General features: G+C 47.4%; 1 protein-coding gene across 2 annotated transcripts; it reads left to right on the plus strand.

The window, feature by feature from the left end:
• Nucleotides 1–1,997: 1,997 nt before the first annotated feature.
• LOC140216397 (uncharacterized) lies at nucleotides 1,998–19,090 on the plus strand. 2 transcript variants are annotated; one of them, XR_011893059.1, is made up of 4 exons: nucleotides 1,998–3,638; nucleotides 7,539–7,619; nucleotides 16,239–16,373; nucleotides 17,126–19,090. XR_011893059.1 is itself a non-coding variant. In XM_072286750.1 (4 exons), the coding sequence occupies exons 1-4, from the start codon at nucleotides 3,490–3,492 to the stop codon at nucleotides 14,795–14,797; spliced, it is 630 nt and encodes a 209-aa protein (XP_072142851.1). In that variant the 5' UTR covers nucleotides 1,998–3,489; the 3' UTR covers nucleotides 14,798–15,451. The 2 variants fall into 2 exon arrangements, 1 of the variants encoding a protein (XP_072142851.1); XM_072286750.1 differs by lacking the exons at nucleotides 16,239–16,373; nucleotides 17,126–19,090 and adding exons at nucleotides 14,118–14,280; nucleotides 14,561–15,451.

Consider the following 19,090-nt stretch of genomic DNA (forward strand, 5'->3'; position numbering starts at 1 on the left):
AACTTTGTAAACTTTAACCTTTCAGCTACAGGTATGGAAAATTCCATACATGCTTTTTTTTTTTTTCCTGTTGTTGTTGTGCTTCAATTGATTAGAAAACTGTATAAACTTTAACCTTTTTCTTTCTTCTTACACGAATTGTGTACTCAAGTGTTGAAAATGTGTACTATAATTTCATGTGTGACCTCCTGAAAGCCTGCCACTGCCATGTTGCTGCCAATGTACGGGTGGCACGGCCTAGTCAGGCAAATGTTTGCCTTTAGCCGTGTCCCCTAAGACAATCTGTTCGTTGTCTTAAATAAATCAATAAAGAAAGAAAGAAAGAAAATCTTGGAGGATAGACGTGCGAGCGAGCGCAGAACGCATGTTGAATGCTCGGAAGTCGCACGCACTCATGCTGCTTGTCTCAACGAGTTTCCCGTGGTCTCCTGACATACACGTAGCGTGTTCGCCGCATTACATTATCCTGGAGAAACGCGAGCCTGGTTCCGGGCAACAGATCGAATATCTTGGCATGCGACCTAGGGCGCCCCAATGCCACATCTCCCCGCTGGCGTCCTAAGCACCCTAATGCTCCCAGGTTTACCCCACGAAGGCGTCGTGGTTGCTACAAAGTGAAAGCGGCGATCGACAGTGAGCGGCGACAAGGAGTGGCAACGACTTTGACTGCAGGAGCCGTACATTCGTATCCGTTTGTCGCATCTCTTCTTTGGTTCAAGAAACGTGTGTCTCCAACACAGCTTCAAGCGCGTGACGCAGCTCATTTTGACGGTGCTGTAACTCATGAATGAGTGCGAAAGCCAGATCACTAGCCATGCGTGCGTTGGACACATTCTCGAGTGATATTGGTGAATGAAAGTGGCCGCACTTAATTGTCACAATTAGTGAGAAACAAGGGCGTGGCACCGCCACGCTGCGGCAGACCTCGCAGGTGAAGTCGATGCATTGCACTCCGTACTCAGCGATTGCAACGCTATACTCCAAACGCGTAGCTGCCGGCGCTCTTTTTTTTTTTTTTGCGCTACCGGCGGGCGCTGAGGACATGGAGCTGATGAGTCGTGGTATGCTATGAAGGCCAGTGTATTTGTGACGCATTATGACTGCATTTGGTTCGTCAGCGATAACCCAGCGCTCTCCGTTGGCGCAAAAAGCGCCAGCCGCCATTCGATCCGATTATCGCGGAGCAGTGCACCTTACGGCCAAAAGTGTCCACTTAAACGCATTGTGCGCGCCGCGGCATGCACCTGTAGGTCGGTACGTCAAAGTTCTGTGAAGGAACACTGGAGAAACAGTAGAAAGCAAACAGTGGGGTAGGTGACCGGCCTTCTTAGTCAGCCCGCGTCTATTCCGCACGATGGAGGCCATAAATCAGCGTCGACTAACTGCAGCACAGTGTTGTCAGCATTATGCAAGTCCCACGTTCTGCTATCACGAGTAAAAACGACATGTGTCTTTAGGTAATAAATAATGATTCGCATTCTTGGGGAGAAACAGCATCTAAGCTGCGGAAACTGTCTTCTGCAACGTGCAAATTTCCGCCGCTCAGTAGAATCGAGAACGCGACTAAGGGCCACACAGTGAGAGACAGAAATGAAGGTGACAGGCGTGAGATAAAGAGATCACATTAGAGTTGTACGAGTCAGGAATTAAACTCTAACCGATGATAATGTAGTTGTGTCCAAGAGGAACAATGTGACCAGGTCCTAACCTAACTGGCATGACCTTCAGGCCACACAATGCCTCTCGCGTTCTAGAACAATAGAATGTACTTTAATTTGGCAGATAATTTGGCAGAATGATGAGAATATGAGCGCGTGTAGCCTACGTTCAGTCGAAGTAACACACGGAAGATAAGACATACCTGGGAGAGACCTTCACCCTGTTCTGGACTTCATTCGGCTAATAATGACGACGATGACAGCAATTAGCCTGGCTTCACTGCCATTTAATAAATTTTAATGAAAACACGCAAATCTCATTTGGTGTTCGCAGCGACCGCTTGGACGTTCACAACGCCTTCTTGCTGGGTCCTTCGCTGATGACCATGCTGGGCAACATCTGCAGTTTCCACGCAGGCGGCAACAGGAGGGCGCTGAAGATCGTCTCCAACGCGTAAGTTGCATTTTACTCAACAAACGAGGGCACAGCCTCGCTGAAAGAGAAGCAACAATGGTGGGCCTTTAGCGTCCCATTGCAGGAGCTGCAGCTGCGCATGCCGCATTTTTTATCAAATTTAGGTGATGGCGAGAGCACGTAAAAAGATAAACGGAAATGACCGATGCTTTCTTTGTCAGACGAAATATTGACAAGCACACATTCGACCTTTAAAGCCTGTAGTTTTAATTGCAAGAATTTCAATATGATTATGAGACACGTGCCGCAGTGGGGGACTCTGGAATAATTTTGACCATCTGGGATTCTTTAACGTGTACCTAAATCTGAGTGCGCGGGTGTTTTAGCATTTCGGCCCAACTGAAATGCGGCCGCCGTGGCAGGGATCGAACCCACGACATCGATCGAGCTCAGCAACGCTACAATAGCCACGCCGGGCGCGTGCCTTCGATATTCTTTTTGAATAGGAGAGTTGCTTTTCAGGATAGTCATGTTTGGCTATTTTTTTCGTTTTCTGTATGCGCACTCTCTGTTGTCATCATCACCACCGCTTCTATGTTTTTATTTATGTCGATTGTGTTCTTTTTATTTTGGTCGTTTTTTGCTCACTATACTGGGGTTCTTTTCTTCTTCTTTTGTTCTCTTTCTTTCGTTCTTTTTTTTTTTTTTGAATGGTCGTGTCATGGAGTTTGCGCCAGTCGTATAACTACATTTTTGCAACTGGAAGGTAAGTGCGCGAATTTCATGCTCCAGTGACGGCCGAATGATTGTTTAGTTGTTCGCGCTTCCAGGTGACGCATGTCATAATCATGCTTATAGGTATATGCGCTTCCATTAGTTCAAGTGCAAATGTGAAGAGACCATCAGTTATCTTCTGTGCCACTGTTCTCGCTCTGACAACCAACGTCAGACCCTCCAGTGTGCCTTGAATAGAGTGGATGACAGGCCATTTACAGAAGCAAAAATCTTGGGAGCCTGGCCTGACAGTTATTAGCCCAGAAAGCAGTTCGAGCGCTTCTTCACTATCTGAAAGCAACAGACCTAAGTGCCCGACTATAGACATTCTACACCTAACTCAGTGCATGTGAAAGTGCGATATAGACCCGTGTTTTCTCTCTCTCTCTTTCACTCCCCATTCCCCTCTGCACGTGTAGGGTAGCAAACTTGACTTAGTCTGGTTAACCTCCCTGCCTTTCCTATTTCCCTTCTCTCTCTCTCTCTCTCCTTGCAATAAAAGTTGGTAGTCTACGCTCTATCCAATTTTCCTTTCGGCCCTTCTTGTATTGTTCCGCAGTACGTCACTTTTTCAACACGAACCAACTGGCCCGCAACAAAGTACTTTCGGTATTACCCGTTTGTGACAACCTGGGACCGACAATGTTCCTTTCACGCAGATTCAAAGCGACGGCGGAGGGCACCGGCGAGCAGGTGAACACTTCCGTGTGGGCTATCATTACGCTGCCTGGAGCGGTTTTGGCGTTAATAATATGCACCACAGTAATCTGGTTCGTCCACGTGAGGCCCCAGTGAGTATATCGACCCCTTGCTCACCCCGTATATATATTATATCTATTGTTATATCTATTGATGCAGCAATTTAACCCTTCCTGATCGGAGTGTTTTTTCTTGTTTTTTTTTTATGAAGTGAAAATACGTGCCCCGGAACGACAAAAATGCGGCGCAAAAGAAAAATTCTCGATTCACGCCGAGCGCGGGCTTTACGATGGCGGCGATAGAGGACACAGCGTGTGCAGCGGGAAGTAGCGTGCAGTAGCAGCAGTGCAGCAGGAGAGGAGACGCTTTCAATCAGCCGAATGTACCATTAGGAGGCCTTTGAAGTTTCTTCCGTGCTGGACAGGATCGAGCCCACTTCACATGCGTTCCTCAAGAACAGGAGTCGGATGCTTTAGCGAGCGGCGCCACAAATGCATTGGGTATGTGCCGTTTTTCAACGAACGTGCTTCCCAGCAACGCTTTCGCGAGCCATACGTCATGGATGCGCAGGATTTGCGTCGCTCTTCAACGAACATCTCGCCGACTTGGGTCCCTGAGTATGCACCACTGGGTGTGCGACTAGAGAGGGGAAAAGCCTCAGCATTCGCACGCACCTGTGCGCCACGAATCTTGTCTCGGAGGCTACAGGCGCGAATTTCCCGGCACCGCCACTAGATGGCGCAGCGTGTCCAGAAAAAAAAATGCGCGAGATGCCCGGCCGCCGAAGCCGCGCAGCCGCAAGATGCGTTCTCGGCGCACGCATCCGCGCGCCGTCAGTATCGGAGGCCAGGCGCACACTTCGCGGCGGCGCCGCTAGATGGCGCAGTGTGTTCACAGGAAACCCGAGAGAGGAGTTCCGCTTCAGCACACGCCTCGTACACAAGGCGTTTCGATGGTGGCAAGACTTTGTGTCGCTATACTGCCTCAATGCTAAGCGGATCACCGTCGACAGTCATCGAGAGATGGGGTTTTGCAGAAACAACGGACTGTTGTCAGTTCAGTGTGTTGTAAACAGCATGTGATTTTTCAGACTTCTTAATTCGCTATCGTAGTAGCGTGAAATATGGCTAAGTGCGGGGAAGCGAACCATTCGCAGACGCCTGCACCACCCTCCTCATTCGGTTATTTTCAGTACGCTGGCTGGCCCCATTCAAACATTCTCCCCTTAAGCGTGCTTCTCGCCTCTTGTCAGCCAGTTAGATCAGAAAAACTCCTCAAAATAGGCAGTGTTATTGGCGTTGAAAGCAAATAAAGGTGACCTCCTATAAACGGGAAGCTTGGAAAAAAATAACATTGGAATAGTTTTCCGTTATAGGGCCCAGTTTAGCTATTTTTTCTCAACAGGGGTCATTGCACTAGAACGAGTTCATAAGTTTAGTGACGTCCGTCTGAAGCGGCTTCCAAGAGACAGTTGGGGGCAAAATAACTTTTTTAGGCCAAAGCTCGTAGCAGCGGCGGACAATAAAAGTGGCGTAATAATTTTGCATAAGCTTTCTTTCTTTATGTCGCTTGGTATTGATATATTGCGTCGTATTATGCAAGAAGCATTTCTTGGCAATTTTGTTGTTTACAAAGTAGGCAGTTTCTGCAGCACGCAAAACATTTTTGTGACGCAAGCTGTATATAATTAGAGTATTTTAATTTTCACATACTTTACATAATATGTAACAGAGTATTTTCTACATTATCAATAAATATCCTTTTTCTTTGGAGAGCCATAACGTTATGAACGCTGCTGTTATTTTAAATAATGTTGTGTTTCGGCATAGAACACATCAGCGTGTTGTCCTTTAGAAACTTATATAATTCGGAAGTAAACTCGTTTAGTTTATCTTATAATGCGCTGGGTACGACTGAGTATAGCTATCGTAACCACAATAAGAGCACACCAGGTGAACGAGGATAGCCTAAGTGTGTCCTATCGTGGTTACTAGTTATACTGAGTGGTACGCTTGCTTGCTTTGCTTTGTTTTGCTTTGCTTTTCTTTTCTTTTCTTTTCTTTGACAACACGTACGCCTATGGTACACTACTCGAAGCGAAAAACTCGAAAGTCCGTCCAGCGACGTTCAACTGGACATTAATGTTTTGCTTTCGTATTCACAACTCGTAAGAAGTGCTTCGGTGTCCTCGGATTTTTTAGACCCCAAAACAGTTCTAGGCTTCTTTAATGATGTATTACATGCTATTAGTCCAACTATTGTGTGGCGCGTCCTCTTACCAGACGATGCTACTGCGATAATAGTGTATTGTATAGCACATGCCTCCAGGACCTTGTGTTTCAAGAGCGTTGTTAAGGCAGCAGTGCTTCTCACACATTTTTACCACTGAAGTATTTTAGTGCACTATATCATCCTTCCGGAGTGTCTATTTCGTGTTCATAGCACACCTCATAGGTCACTGCCCTAATCTTATTGCATATATATATTTTGCGCACTTTACGGCGACTTTCTTAAGCCCCTTTACAGCCGCGTCTTATCTACCTCTCGTAATTCATCAGTTCATTCTCAACTTATTAACACCAGCCTGGCGTTATTTGGCATTACTTGGCCCTTGCGCCACAACCCACCGAATTCACCATCACCGTAACATCGCGTGGTTTTACCGTTGTGTTAGACTGCACTATATTCGGGATCGGCGGCCTACGAGAACAGTTACACACGAAGAAATCGCAGTTATAGTTCTCAAAGAAAGTAAAACGCTTTAAAAGGCAGAGTTCAAAAGCAGTTTTGGCAGATATTGATGCTCCTGAATCAACTTGATGCAAGTGTGACAAATGCGTGCCAATGTGATGCGCCAGCGTTTACACATGGGTCATTACTTGTGCGTCAGCGTTCGAAACCATCTCGCACCTGCACTTAGCAAGTGCATTTCACGTGAGAGTGTGGATGCTGGCAAACGCCCGGTATTTCGCGTTCACTCTCCTATCCATGATGCGATGACACAGCATGAATTCACTAAGGGCCCTCTACTCCACCTTGAGCATAAAAGCGCTGCATCCTTCTAGCGCGTTCTGCCCCTTTGCACAAATGTGATGAGCTACCGTCGAATGCGTGTATGTAGTGAAGAGACGAGTGAGCGAGCTTGACATCGCAGTGGTTGACTGGAAACGTGCGCCAGCGGCTTTTCACGTTGAAATGCAGGGAGGCCAACAAGAACAGCTACTTCATTATGGGAACGTCACGAGAGCACGTGTAAATGCTCGAAAGTGTGCAGAAATACGTTGTAGCATCATTTCACAGATCACGGGCACAAAGTCCCATGGCGCATGCCAAGATTGAGCGAGGCGGTTCTAAAGCGCGCGTTTAGGCAACATTGAGGAAAGCCCAGAGATTCGAGAGGAGCTATGGCGAGCAGAAGACCAAGATACGGAAAAGAAACAACTGAACGTGGGCCACACAGATCATTGGCCCTGTAGCGCAATATATGAAGGCAGCCTGTAACGTAGAAGGGAACAATCTATAAAAAGGGCTTTTCTGGGACATCCGAGCACTCCACTCCGACTGTGATAGTTTCTTTTTTTCGGATGGCCGTTAGACGGATTTTGTGTGGCAGGTTGCCACTGTTCGTGATGACGTCTCTTTCGTTAGAATGAAAGAAGGGAGAAGAAAAAAGAAAGAAAGCGAAACTGTATTCCTCATTGCAACCGTGGTTATTCTTGCCGTGATACTGTGGTGAAACTATAGTATCGGGGACAAACTGGCTCGGGTATAATGCTAGCAAGGCTAGAGTGTGCATCTATACGCTTTTTCAATATATCTTGAAGACATGTCCGAGCAGTCAGTAGCATCGCGCTGCCCGACATTTTCACACCAGCACTCCCAAAAGCCACAGAGCGTTATACAGACGTTCGCTCCTGCATAGTACTTCTGAGAGGCATCTTACTGCTAAGAGCTTTCTGCAAATGCGTTCCGGCCTTTTTTTTATTGCGCAGTGAACCGAACCCGTTGTCGCCCGAGAATGTGGCTGTCATGAGAGCTGCCCAAGAGAGGAGCGCAGCTAGGGGAAAGCAGAGGTGAGAATGCGAAATTTTGTGGTTTCAACATCTTTGCCCCGAAAATGTGTTTACATCGCGGGGTTTTAACGCATCACAATTCACGTCGCCGAATGCGTGAGGTGTCCACATATTCCTCAGTTTGTCGTTCCACATATCAGGTGCGACTTTATGTATCGGCGTGCCCAGTGGTACTCTCTTTTCGTGCAACAGCCAACCACAGCCAAACCTCCGTTGGCATTCTGAGAGTAGACGATGTCGTACGGTTCTTACAAACCGATTCGGCCTTGTTCCCTCTCTGAAACATGTCTGCCCAAAACATTAGTGTGCGGTTATGGCACCCTTGTTTTGTTTGCTCCGGTATAGGCTCGTGTTGTAATAGCTACGTCACCATCACTTGTCGTGTTATCACGTATGCGTAAGGTTCCCTCAGCAAGAAATTACCGGTATAGGCTTCTGATCATTTGCTCTCTTGTACGACTTGCTTAATGGATCGACACTGCTAGCATCGTGGCCTTTGAAAATGCGTCGTAACTTTCGATGTTGCGAGATGATCAGAAAATAGTCAAATCACTGTATACTTTATTATTTTTGTTCTGAACGCTGTAATAGCTCGCGAAATAACTTTGAATTTTAATAAAGTTTGGAGGGATCTCTACAAGCCGCCCACAACCTTCCTGTGTTCCCAGAGGCGTGCATTGTGCCTGCGCAGTGTACTTGGTCATCTTCAGCCTGTCGTACGCACCTGCTATTTTAATGAACCTGGAACTACGGTAAGTCACGGTCCCTTCACTTGCGAGTGCCACTTGTTGCTATAAAGAAACCATTATTAGATGAATCCACGTTACAGGCGCAAAATGTTTATAGATTTTGTCTAGGCCATCTATGTCTTTTTATTATTGTTTTGTCCGAAGCTCACGGTCTTTCCATTGTCGATGGAAGTTAAGAAGTGATGAAACCTTCGGGTCATCAAACTGCGCTCTTGCGTCGCCATTACACTTATTGAAGCATGGTTATAGTTTGATTTGTTGCAAACCCGCAGAATGGGATTGGACTATGCTCACAGATACAGATCTTTTGAGTTGCAAATTTGTGACCATAATAAGAAGAACAACCCACATTCCCAGGTGAAGAGGAAAGTTCGTTGTGGTCTCCTTTTATTTTTTTATTTCTATTTATTTACAGTACGTAAAAGCAAAAGCTCAAGCTTTGATCACAACACGAGCTTGAAAACCGCAGCAGTTAAATTACTGTTAAAAGCGCGAAAGAACGAGGATGGTAGAAAAAGTAATAGGGTGAGCGCTTCTGTCGACTTTGTCCGTTGGCGTTTTTACTAACAGTGAAGGTACACCAGCTCTCGCAGTTCACGATTGTAGTGGAGTTGGATTACGTTCGTGGTATAGCAGGGCAAAGGAAGGGCAAATACAGCAACAGAAGCGACAATTAGCGCGAACGCTGACTTTCGTCTCTTGGATCACTGGAAGAACACCCACAGGTCAGGTCGTATTTATTTGTACAAGGGAACGTCCGCAGACACCTTGGGTTCTGTGAGGCAGGCTGCAGGTGTGCAGGGTGAGAAAGTGCTGAACGCCAGCTATTCGATTATCGACACAATAGAAACATTTTCGTAAGCACTGTTTTTGTCGAACTTTTCGAAGCCTCCATGTAAAAGACAAATTTTTCACCAGGCTCCCCGGCAGGGCTTCTGTAATACTCTCTTAAGCTCAGAAAAACTATGAAAACTCTCCCTCGCCACATCTGGGGATTCGGAATAATGACAGTTTTGCATAGAGCCAGCGTTGGTATGGCGACAGACCCTGTCACGCGTGGATTCGAAACATTTAACGGGCTATACGATTGAGCTATGTACTGTGCGATCCATGGTGACTGAGGACAGCTACTAAAGTCCACGCAGCTACTATGTAGCTGCATGGACTTTCGTAAAGCACTAAGAACTGCTTTCTTTAGCCACAAAATGTTCTACATCGCTTACATAAGTGAGATTTACACTGCCGCACGAGATGGTTATATAGTTCATGCAACATACCGCATGATATGCATGAAAACTCATCCAAGGCCAATTATATTGTGAGCGCATACAATGCGACTATGTAGGGCTACACCTATTTCTTGAGTTTAAATACTTTGAAAGAGCCGGCAAGCAGTGACAGTGTTCGCGAAGTTCTGCGTTGTACTTCATTCATTATGGGGTTTTACGTGGCAAAACCACTTTCTGATTATGAGGCACGCCGTAGTGGAGGACTCCGGAAATTTCTACCACCTGGGGTTCTTTAACGTGCACCTAAATCTAAGTACACGGGTGTTTTCGCATTTCGCCCCCATCGCATTTCGCCCCCGGGATTCGATCCCGCGACCTCGTGCTCAGCAGCCTAACACTGCGTTGTACTTACATTCCTGGAGCGGTGTTAACTACACGAGAAATTGACATATGTGGTTGCGCCAAAATTTCCGCAACCCTTGACAGGTTTGACACGCCACGTAGAGCATGTAATGGTATCGCACAGACGCCACATCGCTACCCATAGAGAGCGGCGCCAGTGAAATTACGTGACTACAGATTGCGAGCACTGTTTTGTACTTTTTAACAACAGTCTGAGAAAATTTAGAGTAACATGCATGCGCTTCGAATTAAATCTTTCATTAATTTGGCTTGCGCGTTTCGAATATCGCAATAAAAAAATTCACCGACAATTACGACATACTCCCTAAATTTGAGTGCAGCTCTATACGCGTTTTCATTTCACGATATATAGGCTGGCGCGGGCAATCTGTTTCGCGCGGCACGTTGCAAACAGAGCGCAGTGCGGCGCGACTGCCTTGCTATGTGGATATCGCGAGAGCCAGCGCGTTGGTGACGCGTGGGCGCGATTCACAGCAGCCGCCGCCGACAGGAGCCGACAGACGACGCGCGCTACTCTGGCGCCATCTCGTAGCCATCGCGGCTGCAACATGCGCTTCTTCTCTCTTTCGCTTCACCCTCCTGTTCACTTTCCGCCTCGTGGTTCCGCTGCATCCTCCTCCTTCCCTATACGTACGCGTTCCAATGCGTCCGCACACGCCGCGCTGACTCGACGTCGCGCCGCGCCCGACGGAGGAAGAGTGCGCGCACCCAAACGATGCACGAGTTGCCGCGCGTAGCCGCGCGTCTCGTCGCGGCGGCGCAGTGTTGCTAGCTTGCCATGTTCAAGGCAGTCTAGCCTTCGCTTAACGGCCACGTTAAGCAATGTGTTACATATTGCAAGAAAACACAATAACTTTAGCTTAAAACTTGTTTTTATATTTCAGAAACATATTTTAAGACTCCTTGTGGGTCATTCAGCTCAACTGCGACCTAATATGAGTATTGTGAGCCCGGCGAAACCTGCAGCAGCATCGGCATAGCATCACTCGTGTGCTACGCGCCTCGCGTGTTGTACGGTGTGTCAGACCTCGAACTGCGCTGCAAGCTTTCGACCTTTGCGCTAACTGTTGAATCATGAGACCGTTGTCCAGAAAATGATGACGTTGCTGCTAATGCTGAAGAGAAGGCGACGTCGGTACCAGCAGTACCAATGGTTGGCGACGTTGCACTTCGGCGATCAAAGTTTAATTGTTAATGCAGCCGTCACGGCTGAAGATTTCCGCACCTGCCATGAAGAACGTCGATCTCAACGCGCACAGCCAACAAGGTGCTGAAGCAGCTTGCCCGGGCTTGCCTGAACGTCGCGCGAAGAGTCGTTCCGGAAGTGACGTTGGCTCGCCGTGGTCATGTGAGGTACGTCATGCTACTGACGCGAGCGGCAGCTTCCGGCGCGGGCGCAGAAATCCTAGCGGTTGTAGGTCTCCACGCCGCCGCGCGCCGACACGCGAAACAGCCTCCGCGCCTGACACCGTACGCGCCCAGGCGTGGTGCGGCGCGTGCGGGCGCATTGGAACGCGTACGTCTGGTTGAGCCTTAAGAACTGCGCTCTAAAAATTAAGGACAAGTTCAGTCATGAACTTAAGCCCCGCTTTAAGCAACTTTGGAGGTTGGAAATTATAGCGTCTATCATGCCTATATACAGCACAGACAAATACATTATATATATATATATATATATATATATATATATATATATATATATATATATATATATATATATATATATATATATATATATACGGAACGAGACAAATGAGCCTGGAGTGTCCATGTAATTGCACAAAAATTGATCAGGAACATTGACAGCGACCTCAAGGTTCAGCGCTGCGCTTGACCTCCTCAGCCGGCGTAAAAAAGAAACTTGGGTGCGACAAGCAAGGAACTCCTGTTGAGCAGAAGAAACAGCGCCGTGATTTCTACGCGTATCGGGCCTCTCAGAATGCTGGCGTGATCTAGCGCAGCTAGCGGCGTTCCAGGCGTCCCACCTCGATGGTGCACGATGTGAGTCCGTGGCGCACCATACGAGACCGTTAGTCACCACCACACCCCACCCCCCTGCCCCATTTAAATAATGAACAACCCTTCACACAAGGAATACTTTGGAACATGTGGGGCGTATCTAATCCCCCAGCGATAATCATCTTGCCTGCCTTTCCTTTCTTCAACGCAGCGCGGCCGGCACTTCCAGGTCAGGAACAGCATGTACGTATCTGCCTTATATCGCGTTTTAACGCAGATCTCACGGGTCTTATAAGTAAAGCTGAACTTACGTTTTTTAATGTTATACTCACATTGACGGCATGAACTTCATGCAGGGATGGTGCACATAAAATTCAAAAGTTGGGTCTTATAAAGTTGAGATCAGCAAAGGGAGGCATGCTTTTGTTTTGTACGCTCACGTGACGTGGCCAATAATAAAATCGGATTATTGTGTTTAACATACCTAAGCTGCACAGTGTCTTATGGGTGTCACTGTACGAAAAGGTTCCGGATTAATTTTGACCACCTGGGGTATCTTACCGTGCTCCTAAAGCACGGTAACAAGTGTTTCTGCATTCCTCCGGCATGTGAATTTAGGCGCCGCCACTTATTACGGCTCCATTGAGCCGCCGTGATAGGTGTGGCTAATAGTTTATGAATTTCATATTGTATATCGTTTGAAGCTACAGCGTAAATATGGCTTAAATGAGTCCCTTTATGACAATGCAATAGAAATGTTTGTCCAAAGACCAGTCATTCAAGCAAAGTATCAAATCGGCACCGTCAAAATGTCCGCTTTTGAAGAGTGGTAAATTTTTGTGGCTGTTTGATCTACATGAGAGGTGCGTGCTTACGATATCACTACTTGCTGACTTAAGGGAACCATTTACTCGGCAACAGCACTAAGTTGTTGTGCCGGTAAAAGGTGTACGAGTATACTTTCTAAGCACAACTCGTATATGTTGTCACTTCGAAAAATAGCAATATGCCGGAACTGCGATCGCGACAGTTGATATACAAGCAGCGCTCTTACGCAGAGAGAACACGTCGCATGAACTCTTTTCTTTTTTTCGATCAGCGCCCACTTCGTAGATGCGGCAGATGTGAGGGCTGTACCCGCAGTGACGTCGCAATGTTTGCAAACGGGAAGATGTCTGTTGAACATGGTTACACAAGTTCAATTTAATATTAATTCGATAGACTTAGTGAAACAATTAGCATTTTTTGTTCACATATTGCCTGGCGGAATGTGTACGACTTCATTGCACCGAGGTTCAGAGCATGCTCCACGGTCAAACGCGGGAGCTGTTTCTCGTAAAGCCTGCAGGTCGTCGGATGCAACTATCGTCCTCCTTGACGTCATAAATCTTCCACCGTTTACAGGTTCTACATCACTGTTGGCCTTAGTTGACATTCACCTCATTCCTGCACTAGAGGGCCTTGAAGACGACGTAGGTCGTCAGTTATACGATGAAGTCGTTATCACGCGTCGTCATCGACTGCGACGTGTTTGTCATCCTCCGCACCCACTGCCGTCTAACAACAGGCAGCGTACGATTTGAGCGATTCCTCGAGCAGTGCAGCAGGAATGTGACACTCGTTGACATCGGCGCGGTCGTCGAGTGCGCCGCTTGCGCTGTCGTTAGCGCTAGCGCTAAACGCAGCTAAGTGGTGTAAGCGTACGCCAGAGAAACATGGCGTTCGTTGCAGAGCAACAAATAAGCAGTCGGGGAGCCCAAATTTCTTCGTTGTAACGGCAACCTTGTTGCAGCAGTCTTCGTTTTAGAAGTAAGTGTTCGTAGTACACATATGAAAGACGGCAATTCCGTCGGGACGTTATGAATCTTTTGTTTTACAGGTCATTCCGTTCTACAGGCGCTCGACTGAAATTTGTTTCGTGATATCAATAACACCGAACGTTTCTGACAAGGGGTAAATACCTCCGCAGCCGTCATCTTTATGGCTATCATGTTTGTTTTATGCCCGTTTGCTTGCCACTTTCGCGTGGCTTACCAAACGTAAAAAAAAAAATGATTGCAAGGCCCTCGAAGTTATTCAGCGAAGCGACAGAAAAATTTCCGCTCGGTGTGAGTGCAACGAAGCGACTGCACTTGCAGGACGTCGATGCTGGTCGCGCTGACTTCCATGGTGCTGGTGACGAGCGCCCTGACGTCGTGCCTGCAAGCCGCCTTCGAGTTTCTCCAACACGTGTGGCGGATGCTACCCTGGGGCGTCGTTTTTATGCTCGGAGCGACGCAGGTGGCATCCAAGCTGCTGCAGGTACGGCACGTTTGAGCGGCGTTGTAACGTCAGTTTCTGCAGAACCATCCGAGCTGTACTCGACGCGGCGCGTTTTACTGCGTTGACATTGAGCTGTCTTTTAAATGGGACGCGCCTCCGATGTTTTAACCCCGTGTAACCTTACGGATACCTACGCCCGGTTTTTCTCCTAGCTTCAGAAGCACGAACACGCGCTTTAGGTCTGCGTTCAAGTGTTTTGTTAAGGTGGGTGCGCGAACTCCCCAAACCTTTTTTCTTTCCGTTTTGGAACCCCGCATAGGAGCACGGTCTTCTGACGGAGTTGTTCAAGCTGATCTCGACCTCCTTCTGGGAGGAGCGCAGCGTGGTCGAGGTGCAAGCCATGCTGGCGTTCGCCGCCTCCGTCTTGGCCGAGACCACCGACAAGCAGGTGCTCGTCGAGATCATGACACCCATGGTGGTACACATCGTGAGTGGGCATCACGATCGTACGCAGCGCGTTGGGTGCCACCTCGTGCGAGTGATCGAAGGAGAGTGATTGATGTTGGCCCCTATATTATTAAGGCTGCCCATCAGGTTTGGCCATTGTAAGTAGACAAGCGCGTTGTGTATAGGTGACGTGCTGACGATTGATTTGCAAGGTATCCAACCACTCCACGGCGCGTAAAAGCAGCTTGAAGCCCGTGCCCCATTCTCTCGAAGGAGCCCCGCTTTCTGCTGGAGACTAAAGATCACATGCGTAAACGCCTTGGCGTAAGGCAAACTGCCCGCAAAGTCACCGATTAGGCGCGTGATTTCAACGAATCGAGCAATGCAGACCGCGCAGCACCGCAATCGGATGTGCGCGGCGCCGCGTAAAACAGATATTTTTTTAAAGGGGAAGGGGCTCCTGACGTGAACGTCACGTGATCCGTCGAACCGGGTATATGGGAGAAGGCAAGGTGGTATTTTAGGGCGAGGTGATAACGGGAAAAGCGTTATCGGTGGCAGCAGTCGTTGTCAGCGCATGATCGAAGAACTGTGTTTCGAACGGCGGCATCCGTCAGAGTGCGGGTACAAATCTTTTCTCTAACTCGCACGAACCGTGTTATAGGAGATAGGGATTCCCAGTGTTTACGTTAGCGAATTCGCCTAAATCAACATGACTCAGCGCTTCGATTGATAACTGGGTTCTGCGTCCGCATTAGTGATGTACAAGTACTAATATTGGTCGTCGGCTGTGCGACGAGCTCCTACCGCCAGCGGAACGTGTTATTGCTACCCATACAGCTGTCGGGTATTTCGTGCAAATAAAATCGGTTGGCTGAAAAAGATGGGTGTCATTTTTTACTCGGACGTGCTTTTCGCACAGATGTGCCACGTGGTTTGTAATAAGGAATGCAGAAAAAAAAGTGAGACAACAATAATTGCCTGCGACGAAACTTTCGGTGGCATGCTTTATACGCTTGCACGCTAAGCTTAAACGCCCCGACGTTTCGCCCTATAGGCAATATCTGTGGAGTCTGGTTTTACAGTAGAGCGGCAATTTGGGCTATTTGGTGGATGTCCATCTTGTAATACGGGGGTCACTGCGCTATAAACACACGGATAACAGAAGTAGAAGTGGACAGGACGCGCGCAATCTGGTTTTAATTTGACGAAAACTACGCTCACATATAGCATTCAATCACTTGTACATTTGCGACTTTAGTTTTACAGATTGTTTGTCCCCACTATAAAGCACAGTTCGGAACCGTAAATCTGGAGCTACTCCTTATAGTGCAAACGCGGAATAGTAAATGACAACGGTGTTTCACATCATCTGTGTGCCCTGCATTACACTCGATCCGGCAATTCTAGCGCTGTACGAACGCTAGTGCGCGATTACCAGAGAAGACTCTGTGATAACTTCTCTCTTGGAAGCGCTGGTGTATACTTACCATTGCACACGGCCTTTTGCACTTAGTGATAATGTCCTTTCAACCCTAACTTGTTTATAGGCCGAGCTGAAGCAGATTTACCCGGAGTATTACGCGATCCCCGTCATAGTGGGTGCTTCCAGCAACTTCATCATGCCGGCGTCGGTGCCCTTCGCCATTCTGCACGGGCTGGCCAAGGTGCCCTTCTTGAATCTGGTGGGTGCCTCGCGTCGCCCGCTCCCTCCGCGGTGCTTCGCTGCTGGAGAAAAAAAACCGCAAATCTGTAACGCCTTCAGTGCCATAAATGCAACACAGGGTTATCGGCTGTCCCGACAGCATAAAACGGAACGTTTAGATCGTGGTACCAGACAGCAATGACAGAAACGTTGGAAAAAAGAACGTGTATGGCGCCAAGAAAAGTAAGCAAAGGACTGGAAGAACACGCTTCTTGGACACCAAATCGATGAGTTTAACTGTGACTTGAGTCGTGGTAAAAATACGGAAATAAAGTGGCGATGGCCACCACGCAATTCCGACTCAGGTGCCCGTTACGTCACAGGTTTTCGCAGCGTTTTCTTGGAGCAATTTATTAGTTTGTAGGTAAAAATAACCTTGCGCTCGAAGGGAGAAACGATAACTAGGAACTTCTAAAAGATCGCCGGCTTTCTTTTATCATACGCCAATGCATGTCCCGTAAAAAGAACTAGTACACTTTACACAATTGTTCTCGCCTTTGGCATGGCAAAAGATTTGAAAACATCGCAATAAATGTAAATATCGAATGCTATATTGTCCGGAATCGGAGCACTTGAGAGCGTCCTTCTTAGTTCAGCTGAGTGCACAATTAAGAACCTCGACCACATAAGTTTAGGTAAACTGTAACAGTCCCGTGCTTGGGGTATCTTCATCGTGTTCTTTTTTTGTCCTCTGTGATGCAACTATATAACCGTCGTTTGTGTTCTCCGTAGTTCCTCGTGGGCCTGTTTGCCAAGGTCGTGATCATCGGCATGGTCATCGTGACCATAAGCATCGTGGACCGGGTCGGATACCTTGGGAGTCAGACGCATGCGAACTGAAACGTCTCCCTGCGTGACAGCGAGGGGCCTTATATTTGCTTCTCGATTTTCTCTTTGTCCTTGCTTAACCCGCAGTGCTTTTCACTTAGTTGAAGCGTGTCGCCAGCAGCGTTTGCATTGTTAGATAAGCATCTACTTCATGTGTCGTTATTTCGCGCTGGAGGACTTCTTTCGAGATAGCTATATTTTGAATGCACCGTTTCGATGCCGCGTTGTGAACTGTGAATCAGTGCGGCATACCTCTGGACGCCCTTTGCCGACTGCGACCACAAGAACCTTTCTTATTTTTCGAATGACGGCCGAGATTGTTCGGCACCGTGAAATGTACTGCATGACGCTTTGCCCATGAAGTTGCACCGCGTATATCTATGGAAAAAACACCACGCTTCCATGCGTGACATCGGGATTTAGTCTTGACGTCAAGTGGTTCGAACACGTCCCAGTATAATCTGTGTGAAGGACTCGCGATTTCGATTCAACAGAGTGCCACAGAAAGCATTATAGCCTGCAGGCCCTGCGTGGCGCGGTTAGGATGTTGACCGCACATACGTTTTGTACGTTATCTGTAAATCAACAGCCAATGTATCACTGTAGCGATCGCACAGATTTTCAAAGAGCGGTTGCATGTGCACATGTATGTTATCGCGTGATAATTCGATTTCGATGCGAGTTCCGTTACGCCTGTGTGTTTTTTTCTTCTTTCTTCAGCTAGAAAAGTTCTTTTTTTAAATATCGCCTGTGAAGGATAGCAAAAATCAGTACAAACCAGGTCGGTTATATATGAAGAGGCGGACACGACTTCCTGGACAAATTGAAATGGCTATGCAGCTAATTAAAAAGATCATTATTTAATAAACTTCTCTTTAATTCACTCGTTCAAACGGCAAAATTAAAACCGAGACGTAGTAAGAAAGTCACATCTACCTAGCAGAAATCCTGAGACTAGCATCACTTTCGAGATATTCGTTGCCAAAATGCGCTAAAATATGAATGTGTAACTGTTAACAGCAACTCCAATATGATATTTTGTAACAGATTTTGGACACGTAGGCATCATAATTTCTGCCAGTCGTAGGTTTTCCGCTAAGCAAACATGAAATCACAACTATTCAATTTCATAGCTTTACCATGTTGCATAAAGTAAAGAACTAAAAAGTTATTAATGATCTTTTTCGACTATCTAAGCTACTTGGATATCTCAGTTTGCCTTGCAAGTAATGTCCGCAACTTCGCATAACTCGTATGAACAGGCCGAATTGCACTTTGTCAATGACATTCCGAAAAAAAATTCTTTAAGAAACCGTAAATAAAACGGCTTATTGAATATGCGCTCGAATTTAAGCTTGGTACACGAGTTCATGTCCGAAAAACAAGGAAAGCGGGGCAATAAAAACCGACCAGGATGGAGCAGTGTTCTCTTCATTTCTGTCCAGTCTATCGCATTTATTTTTAATGAGCGCGATATATACGTAACGGGTATTTACACTGCCCCATGGGCTTTAAAATACAAGGATATATGAGCATTTAACAGGAAAGAAGCCAACATCCTTGTTCGAACGCTTCCCGCCCGATACCATTCAAAAATACTTTCGCTATGCAGTGTGGGGATGCGCGACTCTCGCGCGTCCCCTGACGTTTTTCCCGCATAGCGCATCACCTGATATGCTGTTTTCCCGCACGACTCGCGTGGCCTGGCGGTCGGAGTGGTACAAGCGCGGTGCGAGAGATGGCGCGACTGTCGCGCTGCTGCGGGGTTACTTGGGCGCCGAAAGGGAAGGCGCTTGGTCTCTTTGGGTTCGGGAAGCGAGCGGGAGCGGACGTGCCGCCCGCGCGTGCGGCGACCATGCTTCTGCGAGA

This window comes from Dermacentor andersoni, chromosome 3, assembly GCF_023375885.2.
Source record: "Dermacentor andersoni chromosome 3, qqDerAnde1_hic_scaffold, whole genome shotgun sequence".
In the NCBI taxonomy this organism is placed as follows: Eukaryota; Metazoa; Arthropoda; class Arachnida; order Ixodida; family Ixodidae; genus Dermacentor; species Dermacentor andersoni.

Excerpts from the sequence above, each read along its gene's own strand:
- LOC140216397 (XM_072286750.1), top strand. The coding sequence starts at position 3,490 with ATGTTCCTTTCACGCAGATTCAAAGCGACGGCGGAGGGCACCGGCGAG. Across the intron at positions 7,620-14,117 it reads GCAGCTAGGGGAAAGCAGAG|GACGTCGATGCTGGTCGCGC; the intron begins GTGAGAATGCGA and ends CTGCACTTGCAG. Across the intron at positions 14,281-14,560 it reads TGGCATCCAAGCTGCTGCAG|GAGCACGGTCTTCTGACGGA; the intron begins GTACGGCACGTT and ends AACCCCGCATAG.